The 13,403-nt window shown below is 41.6% G+C and overlaps 1 protein-coding gene across 1 annotated transcript in view; it reads left to right on the top strand.

The window, feature by feature from the left end:
- The window catches only part of LOC149454008 (contactin-5-like), a gene marked incomplete at its 3' end in the record, with an annotated part of 1,251,777 nt that overhangs the window by 966,884 nt on the left and 271,490 nt on the right, over positions 1–13,403 (top strand). Inside the window, exon 6 of the mRNA XM_089687921.1 lies at positions 6,288–6,420. Within this exon, the coding sequence (XP_089544047.1) occupies positions 6,363–6,420 (58 nt within the window). The remainder of the gene's footprint in view (positions 1–6,287; positions 6,421–13,403) is intronic.

The following is a 13,403-nucleotide window of genomic DNA, read 5'->3' as shown; positions in this document are numbered from 1 at the left end:
GGTACTGGGGTGTGCTGGAAGGTCTATTGATGCTTGCTATCTATTGCCACTGGACGGGATCCTTTTTTTACATCGGGGGATATATTGTTGCTGGTGGAAATATATTGCTGAGAGAGATCTACTGCTGAGGGAGAGGCCTTCTGTTGCTGACTGCCGGAGAGTCTATTAGGCTTGGCTCACATATATGCATTTTGCTTTTGATGCTTTCTCCAGTGCTTTTTGAAGTTTGTTTTGCATTTCTCCACACGCATTTTTGATGTATTTTTTACAAATTTTTTCAGTGTTTTGTGTTCTGTTCAGCTGTTTGTTTGCTTTTCGTTAAGGTGTGATTTTTTTTTTGCTGCTGGGCAGATTAAGAATGCAAAATGAGGCAAAAACACACCACCATGCATTCCAGCAGCTTCTCCATTTAACTCTATTGTAGCAAAAAGGCTGCTTTTTGCTTTTAAAAAAATCCCTGACCCTTTCCAAAAATGCAGCAGCTCAAAAAAGCATAGAAAGTAAACCATGTTAAATGGACTGTAGTGCATTTCTTTAAAAAGCACCAAAAAATGCATTGATGTGAATGGAGCCTTAATGCTGGCTGCAGCGGGATTTGTTGTTCCTGCATGGGGTTTAATGTTGCTGGGGTGGGGTGGTATTTTGTAGAGGAGTCCATTGTTGTGGGGGGGTCTAAAAGGGGTGGTAGGGGTGAAGCCAAGGGACGGTGCTCAGAGGTGCATAGGGAATGGAGACAAGGGGTGAGTTAGAGGGGGCCGTTCCTTCACATATTCTCTGAGAAAAGAAGCCCTGCATACATGGATTGAAATTCAACCAGTTCAGCAGGGATTGGATGAATTTTGATACATATATATATGTAGGCTGGTTGTACACAAGTTGATCTGTCAACCAGCCTGTTGGAAAATTTTTGCTTGAAAATTCTCAGTGTGTTCTGACGGTGGGGAAGTCTCCCCTCTGTCAGAATACAATAGCACGGAGGGAGGGATTTCCCCATCCACATTGATTGTGTGGATGGAGGAAATGAATCATTTTTTTTGTGCAACCCCCTGGTTGAATGAAAAAAAAAAGACTCGTGTATGACCAGCCTTAGACAGAGTAAACATGGAACACTGGAACATGCATACAAGACGTGGGGGCCATACAAACTACTGAGTACCATTTTGAGTTGCTGCAATAAAAGTTCAGCAAAATGGACTAACCTGCTGCATCATTTTTTCACTTTGATTTTCGGGGTGTCTTTGAATTCAGACCTCTGTAGGTTGATAATTTTCATTTCCATCAAATGATGGGGCATCCTTACGTTTTTAACACATTACCCAGTCCATATCAGTATAGATATCCAGCATGGTATTTTTCCCCATTGAAATCCGATGTGTTTTCAAAGTGTTCCTTTAATTTTTTTGAGCAGTGTATTTGATGATAGCTCCTCTTTAATACTTTTTGCCACCCTAAGATAAGCCAGCGCTGAGGCTGTATTGTGCTCTGCCTTCTCTGCTTCAAAGGCATCAAAATGCAGGTTTAGAAATCCTTAGGAAACATCTTAGAGCCATCAGTTAGTGTCTTCATATGTCTCCTCCTTAATAACTATGGTGACCTTAAGGCTGAAGAGAATCTGTCTGCAAATAATTCAGCGTGCAGGAGACAACTGTGTGCGTAGGAAGACAATTATATTCGGTAAACACAGCTTTGACAGCTTCCTAAAACTTTTTTTATGCTTCTAGATGTAATTAAAACACAAAACATGTTGCACAAATATGTGAAACCTCCGTTTTAATTATGTAGTTATTACAGGTATTTAAACAGCACCAACAATTTGAAAAGCACTTTTGCATACTATACATTCACATCAGTCCCTGTCCTCAAGGGTCTTACAATCTAAGGTCCCCTATCTCAAATACATACAAGGGCCAATCATTCTATTACTATAGGGCTGGATGGTGCGCCCATGCCTTTGTGCAGGCATAGAAACGCAGGGATATCATTCACCGTCCAGTGTGCTTGAGGCCAATATCAGCTTTCAGACTGGCACCCGCACTGATATTATACTACTCCATTATCTGAATACGGCTGCCAGACTCATTCACCTTTCCAACCGCTCCGTCTCCGCCACCCCCCTCTGCCAATCCCTCCACTGGCTTCCGATTGCGCAACGGATCAAATTCAAAATCCTAACACTGACGTACAAAGCTGTCCACCATACTGCCCCGAACTACATCACTGACCTAATATCCAAGTACCACCCAACATGCACACTCTGCTCCTCACAAGACCTCCTTCTCTCTAGTTCCCTGGTCTCCTCCTCCCATGCCCGCCTCCAGGACTTCTCCAGGGTGTCACCCATCCTCTGGAACTCCCTGCCCCAACCCATCAGATTATCACTTACTCTCCTTTAGGCGAACCCTGAAAACCCATCTCTTCAGGGAAGCCTACCCCACCCCCTGCTAACTTGACCGACCTCCTCCACTCTTCCTACCACTCCATCCCCCACAGCTATCTCCTCCTGTGCCACCATCCCCTCCCTCCTAGATTGTAAGCTCGAAAGAGCAGGGCCCTCGATCCCCTCATGTTTTGCATTGTATTGGTATTGTTCTGTCACATGTTCTGTCCCCCTTTGTAATGTACAGCGCTGAGCAAACTATTGGTGCTTTATAAATACTGAATAATAATAATAATGATCATTTGCTCACATTGTCCTGTATTTTCTCCTATTACCACCAACATCCAAGCCCTGATGAAGGGGAAGTTGTGAGCCCCTGAAGGGTATTGGGTTTACTTACTGATCTTTTATCAAGATTGAAAAATCTAGCATACATAATTTTTGCCTTTACACTTTCTTGGGACTCCTGCAAGGACTCAAAGGGAAACCCTGTTTGGTTGAGAGCTGCCTCTTAATATTAGAAATTATTATATTTACCTTTGGGTCCTGCCCTCCACCAATTTGTATGCAATTATATTTGTTGTGTTAATGGCTTTGAGGACTGCTTCACACCGTGCATTCCTTTGCGGTCTTTAAGTGGGCTGCAAAACGCACTGGAATGCAGAAAATGTAGTAAAACTCCACTTTTTCAGATTGCACTACACCAAACTGCATGACACTGCAGCACCCTGTGTTTTGGAGGCTTAAAATGCACTGCAGTTGTGAGATTCATTTGGAGTGCCATTAACAGTTAATTGGTACCCACGTGCATCTGGCAAAGTCAATGCAGGTAAATTGTATGGAATGCTCCTTCCCCCACTGCATTTTTCTGTTTAATTAGTAATTTTATATTTAAAGTAGAACTCCAGGTTTACTATATAGTAAAAGGTCAGCAAAAAATGCAAATAAACAGTTCTTTATTACGTACTCATCGGGATACGATGGTATTCTAAACATAACAGATGCTGACTCATTTCTACTCTTATGGGCTTTAGTTGTAGCTACGGCTAAGGCCCGCAAGGGCAGAAACGCATCAACATCTGTTGTGTTTGGAATTCCTTTGTATCCCAATGAGTGTGTAATAAAAAACTTTTTATTTGCATTTAACTCCTGGGTGCCAACATTTCACTATTTACACATGTATGTTTTCAGCCTGTCTAGCTGAGATCTTAGCACAGGTGGAACTTTTCTGTATTCTACGAGAAACATAGGAGTTTCACCACCACACTTTGTTGTTATGAATTCCATTCCATTTTTTTTTCTATACCTTTAAGTAGTTTGTTTGGACCAAGTTGGTCCAAACTACTGTACATTGATCCATTGCACACTCATGTGACCACTGTATACACTGTAATATAAAGTGGTAGCATCAGCTGCATACAGTAAGTGGCACTGTGTTCTGCAGCAGTATGAGCAACTTACCTTCTGCTGTAACTCTATTAAATTGGATTGAATGTTTCCCATCCATTCAGGGAAATCTGCATTTTCATCAGTGAATACAAGACTTCCTATGACCAAGTTGGAAACAGTGGTATCATCTGCCTGCATTTTCACCTCAGTCAATCAGAGGAAGCCTTGTATTCATTCATAAAAATACAAAGATGCCCCTAAATCGTTGGTCAACTCAATATAGTTCCAGCAGAAGGTGGTAAGTCAGTCATACTGCTGTGGAACACAGCACTACTTACTCCATGTAGCTACTGCTGGTAAATAAATTTAATAGGTCCAGTTGATTTTATTAGTTGCGAATCAAGGGAGTTTCCTACGTATTTGAGGGGCTTACCCACACCCCTTCATCAGGGCTTGGAGTTGCAGAATAAAATACTAAGTAGTGCACTGGACTGGAATTAAATGGTTAAAAAATAACCCAATAACATGTATAGCAAGGCACATTCAGGGGGTGTGCCAGACAGGCCCTGTGCTTGTGACCACCTGTTTATAGGGAGTTGCCCACACTCAGGGGCGGATTGACAACTCATGGGGCCCCCAGGCAATAGGGGATCATGGGGCCCCTGTGTCCTCACCCAAACCCAAAAAAGCCTATGAAAAAGCCAATGAAAGGTACCAGGGGCATCTCATGGGGCCCCCCACTGAGCCCGGGCCCTTGGGCAGTGCCTGAGTGCTCAAATGGTCAGTCCGCCCCTGCCCACACTACATGCCTGAACATTATTCTTCGTCCAGCTCTCCACCAATACTTCAGTTTCTAAAATAGAAAATGAAAACAGAATGGCCAGGAATCATTTTCCATCAAGGCAAACCTGTGCTTTAAACATTCAGAGCAAAGTAACAGGTCTGCTTTAATTATCCCCAGCAGTGTATACTTACCCTTCCTTGGATATCCCACAACTCAGCACTGGGAGCTGAAGGGATACCTGGAACTTCCAGGTATGGAGGAGCTTGGAACTCACCCAGTGTAACAGTGCTGGACCAATCATCAATTTCAAATGGAGAAGCCATAGTCCTTTGAAAGTTACTGCTTTAGTAAATCATAGCTCACACAGGACTTTGCTTCACTGCTAGAAACTGAATGGAGCAGGGTGAAAGAAAAGGAAATGCATGTGCCCGTGGCAGTCTTAATTAGGGAAACTCACTGCAACAAAAGCAACTAGCAAAAGAAGATTGTGATGCCGACTTTTGATTACATAGATTGGCAACTTCAATGTTAGCTCTCCTGCAGAGCTTCACACCCTGCTTAAATACTTTCCAGGTGTGTCAGTTGTCCCCCACTATGCACTTTGGTTCCTCCTTATGGACCCTCTAGTAGAGATGGAGTGGCCAACGGAAGGAATCATAGCAAACAGCGGGGCCCCAGGCATCTGTCTCTTTTGCTGGTGTCAGAGTTCCCTATGGAAAGGGTTGTTTTAAAGTGAGCCTTTTTCTTAAACTAACTCCTGATTGGTGTTTATAGTTAAATGCCCTGTTGGGGCATCTGTGTTTCTAGTAGCATGTTTATAAACATCCTTGTAAATAGAGAGGATGTGCACTTCAGATGTGGTCCCAATTCCTATAATCATGCTGTCATTAGAGACCGCAGATCTGCAAAATGCACAGTCAGTCACAGTGGGAAATTCTCACTTGAGGGACGTCTTCCTCCCCTTGAAGACGTCAAGTGATGAAACGCGTTGGACCTGGCCTAGTGGATGTGACGTTGGAACGTTCCTCCTAGCTGTCGGCTGTTTGATCGCAGTGCAGGAGCTTTACCCATGTTATTGGAAGATCATTTGCTGCTTAGCTGTTCCATATGTGCTGCCTAGCTGTTCCATATGTGCTGATTGGATCACTATTGGTTGCTGTTCCTCTACTGGGATATCCTGCAGATCATTGCTCCCAGAGCAAAATGCTATCATGCTGGTTTATAATATAATCAGCATATAGCTCTGGTGAGTGTATTCATTTCATCTGGTGTCGGATTTGCACATGGGTGTTTGTTTTCAAGATTGACATTAAGTTGATATTGGATTATCACTGTTATGGTGGCTGGACTTATGTTCATACTGAGTTGGTTAACCATCGTGAGCAAAGCCCAAGTGCCCTTTAAGCCCTACAGGTCATTTCTGCCATTTCGCTGATCACGTAGTTGTATTCCTAAACCAAGGCTAGTGCCTATTGTACCATACTGGCAGAGAGGGCACACAATATTAATATCCTTTACAAATGTTCACAGGTAATAAAATTCAGTGGTTCTCTGGGTCTTTAATCACGTCTCTCATTTCCACGTGTCAGCTCGCATTTGTCGTTAAGTGCTTATAGTATCAGGTTTTTAATTGCTTTAGGGCCCTGCACTGTCCGTTGATTTGCCTATCATATTATTGCCAGATGTGCTTCTTGTATTTCATTCTCCCTAACCGAGACCTCTCTCCCGTCTCAACAGGCTGAGCCTTAATGAAGGAACGTCAAAACTGCTAACAATCACACAAACAGGGACTCCAGACCCTAGTGACCAAGGATGGCGTTGCCATGGAAACTCTTTTTCTTTCTGTCAGTCATCGTGGGGTGTCTATCAGGTAAAGACAATGGTTCCAAACTATTTTCCTTGCATGTCAAAAGGTGATAAACTACACTAAGGTTTTTTTTCACTCGGGAATGGCGGATCTGCATTTGTTTTTCATATTTAATTCATTCATTTAAATCATCGACTTCGATGGGTTATTTTTCTTCTTGCTTGAGGATGTGTTTTATCAGTTATTCTGTTATATAAATGGTAATTTGTTGTGTGATATATAATTCCATCCATGGAATTCTATGTAAATGAAGGCTGAAACTCAAATGAAGTCTCATGCTTTTTTTATCTCTTGATACGACAGTCCAGTACCCTGACATGTTATGATTTGTGAGTTATTGTGCTTGAAATGCCTTATCGCCCCACTCTGGGCTGCTGTTAAATGTATCCGTTCAGTGGGGTTCCCTTGCAATGCTCATTTAGCTAGGGGGGAAGAAATCAGTTCAAATACTTACCCTTTTCCCAGCAGTACATGCTCTTCACTTCAGGGATGTGTGTGTGTGGGGGGGGGGGGCTTGCCTTCCTGAAACCTCTTCTCTTCACTTCCTAGAAAGGTGCACCTCTCTGACTTCATCATGTACAATGCAGCACCAGCAGTCCTGGATGTATCCCTCCAGGAAGTCAAGAGAAGAGGCTTCAGGGGGGCACTGGAACAGAGTGGAGGAACCCTTTGAAAGCACTGAATGAGCATTTACTCCATGCATTGACAAGGAGGCCCAGTTTAAACGGCATCCCGAAGTAGGGCTTTAGAATAACTTTTTATGCCATGTTGCTACCTGTCCTCCCACTCCAGTGTTTTGTGCTGTTATAGCTGAGTAACAGCCACACCCTTCAGTACACATGTATTACTCAGACTTGTATAGCAGAGAAGGGAATGTGCGTGCTACCAGTTCTATTACTAAGACCCCTTGTGCTGCGTCAATTTTGGTACCTTTACTACAAATCCAAAAAACCCAGCATACAAACTTTTGGTCAATCTAGCCAGTATTTTTTTGCCAAAACATTTAGGTGAGGACTATCTGAAACATGTCTAGTGCCGATGTCCATTTTATCTGGCATGCTGAACTAAAAGCATAAGACATATTATTTTTTACATATTTGTATTGGTCAAGTTTCAACCAGAGTAAATTTATATATATATATATATATATATATATATATATATATATATATTTCCAATCCCTGTGGAAGTGAAGAATTACTGTAGTAGATGTCACTACTGTAGTGGTCCGTGTTGTCTTTCACATCCCATGCCAAACGGCTGCCCTATTGCATAGTAACCGCCGTGGATCGGTCACTCGGCATGGGTGCCATTTGGAGAATGCTTTGTGTCTCTTCAGTCAATGCAAAGCATTCTCTGATTGGGTGAGATGGATTGCAGCAACGACACAATCTCCACCACATCTAATCAAAGTATGCCTTGCAGTCATTGAGAAAAATACAAAGTTCTCTTAAAAGCACACTTGCTGAACTGTGGTTACTATGCAGTCTCTTGGCATGGAATCTGGAAGTCATTGAGGATCATTGTAGTAGCAGTGGCTATTACAGTAATTCTCCGCTTCCACAGGGATTGGCTAGTTATGGAATATGCATACTTACATCTGGCTTGTATTACTTGCACTTTAAAAGAAGTTACTGCTGTCCACCCCTTACTGTAGTTCAGTCCTGATATTACACTAGCCAGGTGAGCTGATTGCAGTCTTCCTATAACTCTAGTGCCTATTGAACTGTTCAGTCATATACAGTATGCACCTCCACACAGGGTTGTGGATAAGGGGGTACCACCAGTCCTACTGTATGGGACCCAGGCAAGTAGGGGGGCCCAGGCAGCTGGGTGAATCAGATGTGGGCGGGGGGGTGATTGGCACAGCGTTGGGGGGGGGAATTACTGGAGTTGATCCCCTGTATGGCTCTCTCTGCAGCAGCTGAAACCTGGCTTCTTCTCATCTCCCTCCCACCGGCTTTCAGCTGCTGCAGAGAAAGCCATACAGGGAATTGGTTCCAGTAATTGTCCCCCCCCCGGCCATGGCAATCACCCTCCCTTTGCACCATACGTTTCCCTCTGCTGCCAGGCCCCCCTCTGTGTACCCACTTTACCCCCGCAGTGCTGCCAGATTTCCTCTTCTCCTTCCCAGTGGCAGCTGCAGGCACATGATAGCATATTTCAGGATGGCGAGTGGAGGGAGTGTCCATTAAATATGTTACATTTACCAGCCCCTTCCTTTCCTGAATGAACACAATGAGTGATCAGTACCGATTACTCACTGTGTTCATTCATGACTGAAGCATAGTGTTTATTTGAGGGGGACCTGTCAAGTTGTCTGTATGGGGCTCCGTGGTTCCTAACAGCAACCCTGCTTCCACAACTGCTCTTGGATAGTGGAGGAAATCTGTGAAAATGGAAGTTGTGGAAGTGCAAAATTTATTTTACTGCAGACTCAGAGTCTTGCCATGTCTCTGTTAAAGAAATCCCTTTACTTACAAAGGAACTGCTACTGGGACAGGAAGTGAGAGGAGATTACCAACAGGGACATGGGCAGCAATAAAAACATGTCTAAAATACTAAAAGCAAAATCGGCTTGGGTTAAACTTTAATATTATGCAAAAGCTGATATAATGCAGTAAATAAATACTGAACTGGAGTTTTTTGACTGGAGAGTGTAAGATTCCAACTAAAATATTTAGACTGCCTTTTCTATGCTGTGCAGCTGTACAAATTGAGCAGTGGCAGTTGGTGAAATAGGGAGTGCCCGGGAGGCAAGCATAACTTCCCAACTGTATAAGAGAAGTTTGGATATGTTTGTTCTGCTGTGTAAGGCATGAATAGAATTGTATGCTTCTAAAAATATGCACATGTGGGGTGAGACTTGGTTAGACCAGGGCCAAGGATTACATTTCAGGTATTTGATCACCACATTTTTCGGGAAGTATGAAATATTTGAATGGATGGATATAAGAAAACTGGATCTGGCAAACTAAGGGGTTGATTCACTAAAAGCAAATAGACTGTGCACTTTGCTAAGTGCAGTTGCACTCTACAAGAGCAGTTGATCCAGAGCTTAGTAAATGATCAGAAGCTCTGCTGACTTTCATCATCCAATCATGTGCAGAAATGCTGTTTATTTTATTTTACTTGCACGTGATTGGGTTTTTTTTGCAAAGTGAAGCTCTACCTCATTTACTAAGCTCTTGTGCAACTGCACTTGCAGCGTACAACTGCCCTTTGCAAAGTGCACACTCTATTCATCTTTAGTAAACCAACCCCTAAGTCTGACTTTCCTGGTTCTCCCACCCATGGACATGGAGGACTTTTTAAAAATGTGCTCACTTGTAAATGTGTTCTATGCTTTTTGTATTGGTGCCTCTTTATATATTGATACCTCTTTAGGATTAAATTATGAATCTTTCATATCAGAGATATCTAACATTGTTGTATTTGATGACAAAAACAACTTTGAATGCTACATCAAAGGTTGTGACAAATTCTATTCCATATGTGGGACTATACAATATAGCTATGTGTGACCGCCTTTCCAAGATGTTGATATCAGGTGCACAAAGCCAGCTCCACAGAAACATGGCTTGACGGATTTGAAACTCAACTTGACCTCAACCTTATTGAACAATTTTGGAATGATTGTGAATGCAAATTGTGGGGCAAGTCTTCTCGCCCAACAGAATCTCTTGACTGAACGGGCACACATTCTCTTATACACACTCCAATATTTTGTGAAAACCCTACAGAATGTGTAGGTCAACTCCATGTTGATATGCACCAAAGTCCACCAACCTTATATAGGTGTAATGGTCAAGTGTCCACAAACCTTTGATGTATTATATTATTTGGTGCTTAGAATTATGTAACATTTATGGAATATACTATCTTGACGTATAGGGCCTGGTTTTCTAATGATTCTACTTACACTTTGAATCCCTGGCTTTTTGAACAAGTATTGGCTTATATATTTCCTGCATTTCTCTTGTTATCATTGTCAATATTTTATTTTATTTTATAGTCCTAATGTTTTTTTTTCACATGAATAAGAACTTTTATGGGCAGTCTCTCCATTTCCAATACAGTAATTTGTAGACGGTATATACATCTCCTTCAATCAAACATGTTATTAAATTTATTAAAATAAATAAGTAAAAAAGATGGACTTATATTATTTAGTTCACTGCAGCCCTGAACTGCACCTGTTCTGGAAAGAGTAAGGGTATGCTCACAGCAGCCATTGTGGTATGACATATCAGCTGTTGTGCAGTGCGGTCTGGCCTGATCAGCACAGTGTCATACTCCAATCATGGTGCATTCCACTGCTCAGCATTGCAAAAGTGACTGCAGAGCTCAATCTCAGTCTTCATGGGACTGAGATTGACCTCTGCAGTCACTTTTGCAGTTGTTTTCTTACTCCAGGTCATAATCCTGTGCAATTTCCTTTTTGTTTTTTCAGTCAGTAAACCATGTCGTCCATGCTTATGCTTATCAGACGATGTATTCCCGGAAACTGTATATGCCATCATAACCTTTGATACTGTACCTCACGACACAACAAAAAAATTGGCAATTTCAGTCACAGAGGCACCAGCTACGCGGGCACCAACAATTTGCCCTCTTTGAAGCTTAAATGAGCTCTTACATGACTCTGTATTAGTAGCAGCTCACGCAGTGAATAAACAAAGGGACGCTTCCCACCTGGTAGCTAGGTGTCTCATCACACAGCAGAAGCTAAAGAATGTTATATCACTTCCATTTTCAACACAAAATGTCATCATTTTCACATTTGCAAATCATGTAGTTTTTCCATTTTTTTTGTCTAACCCCTGTATTTTCATGTGATAAAAAAAAAAAAGATCAAGATATGGCATGTGCTAACTAGTTAAAGGATCTGCTGGGTGTTAAAATAAAGATTGGCCAGGTGTTTAAAAAAAAAGATCCACCAGTTGTTAAAAAAAGACCTGCCAGATGTTACAAGAAATATCTCCTGGGTGTTAAAAAAAATGATCATTGTCAGATAGTCTAGATAGGTCACTGATGCAAGGCATTTCTAATGCCACTTTTTTCTAGTTAGTAAGGTGGATGTTACTTCAGTTTTATTTCAGTAGAAATAAGAAATGAAACACTGTGGATTTACAGATAGCAATTTACATATCATAATTTAGATACTGTATATCATAGTATTGCACATTATCTATTGTTGGTTTTTTATTACTATTCTTGTATTAGTATTTTATTAGTATTTTTGCTTCAGTTAAGAGGAAGGATGTGGTTAAAGCCTAACACCAATCTAACAAAAAAGGGGAAAAGGAGCAAGGGGAAGAAGTGCAGGTGGACTTTAGAGGCACAAAAACCATAAACATATATTAGTAAAATCACTTTACATTGACAATAAGTCAAAACATCTTTTGTTTAAAAATACATTGTACAATGTCCCTGCAGACAATGTCCCACAGCCCACCATATTGTATGGAACAAAACCAGTGATAAGGCATACTATAAGCACCAGGGGGGGGGGGGGGTGAGAGACATTAAACTGCAAGAAGAATGGCCCAACATGTTTCTCGACAACAATCGCTTCTTCAGGGGCTAAGTAGTAAAATCTAAAAAAAGATATACATACATTAAATATATCAAATTACAATATATTTAATGTATGTAGTATATCTTTTTTAGATTTTACTACTTAGCCCCTGAAGAAGCGATTGTTGTCACGAAACACATTCCTGGTGGTTATAGTATGTCTTATAACTGGTTTTGTTCCATACAATATGGTGGGCTGTGGGACATTGTCTGCAGGGACATTGTACAATGAATTTTTAAACAAAAGATGTTTTTGTCATGACTTATTGTCAAAATAAAGTACAAGTGATTTTACTAATATGTGTTTATGGTTTCTGTGCCTCTAAAGTCCATCTGCACTTCTTCCCCGTGCTCCTCTTCCCCTTTTTTGTCTGGTTAATTAGGACGTGGCACTAGTGTATTATATAATTGGAAGTGACTTGACACCCGAGTACATCCCAATATCCCCCTTTTTGTTTGTCTAACACCAATCTAATTTTAGTTTTGGATAGGTTGAGAAAGATTAAAAGGTCTGCAGATTTTACACAATATGGTATTGCAGAGAGTTCCCATTTATTTCCTGTCTATGTGGCACCCAAACCTAATGGGCAGTGGTGGGAAATATCTCCAATGGGACTGGGGTTACAACTCTTTCCAGAATTTTGTTGCTAGTACTGTGAGTCACCGGGAGAGGAAGTGAGGGGAAATAGTACATTGAGTGGGGACACAGACAGCAGTAAAACCCCAACAGAGGTTCTAATTCTTCCCCACTACCTAAAGCTAAAAGAAAAACAAACATGTTTTATCTGGAGCTTGGCTTTAAAAAATAATGTAGAAATTTGGAATACTTAGTGCTCAGCCGCCTTGCACCCAAGAAACTATTTCCATGGCTGATCTCACCTGGGAACTTATATGCATACTTTGTGGACCTGTCCATGGCGCAAGATCTGTTGATGCAGATTTAAAAATACTTTGTACACTGCTAAGCACTTGTGTCGCCAAGTATTCAGGTGAAGCACTTCCTAATCTTAAACTGGGAGGCTTCTCGAAATACCAATTCACATTTAGGACACACGCTTTGATGCCCGCATAACTATAATGAAAGCCTGGCTGTCAAACTTACTCTTGTTGATTGAAGTAAAAGCCAGACTTCAATGAACATTCTCCAATGAAAAACTGACAGTGAAACTCAGATGCCATGTTCAAATTCAAAATGATTTGGAGCCCATGGGTCACTTAATCACTGGCTGATCGATGTATGATTCTCACACGTAATCTAAAGGTATGATCCATGGAATTCTAAAAAAGCTCTGAGGTGCCCACTCTCGCCTTATTTCCCCCATCCCTGTCCAGTTCCCCATCCTTCTCCTATCTGCTTCACCTGCAATGCTTATGTAGAGCTGCTCCTGTAGGAGCCACAGGAATAC

The sequence above is a fragment of the Staurois parvus genome, unplaced genomic scaffold, assembly GCF_062004578.1.
Source record: "Staurois parvus isolate SC_StPar_1 unplaced genomic scaffold, SC_StPar_1.0 ptg000440l, whole genome shotgun sequence".
Lineage (NCBI taxonomy): Eukaryota > Metazoa > Chordata > Amphibia > Anura > Ranidae > Staurois > Staurois parvus.
Note: the sequence above shows the minus strand (reverse complement) of the source record. Positions and strands in the feature narration are given on the sequence as shown.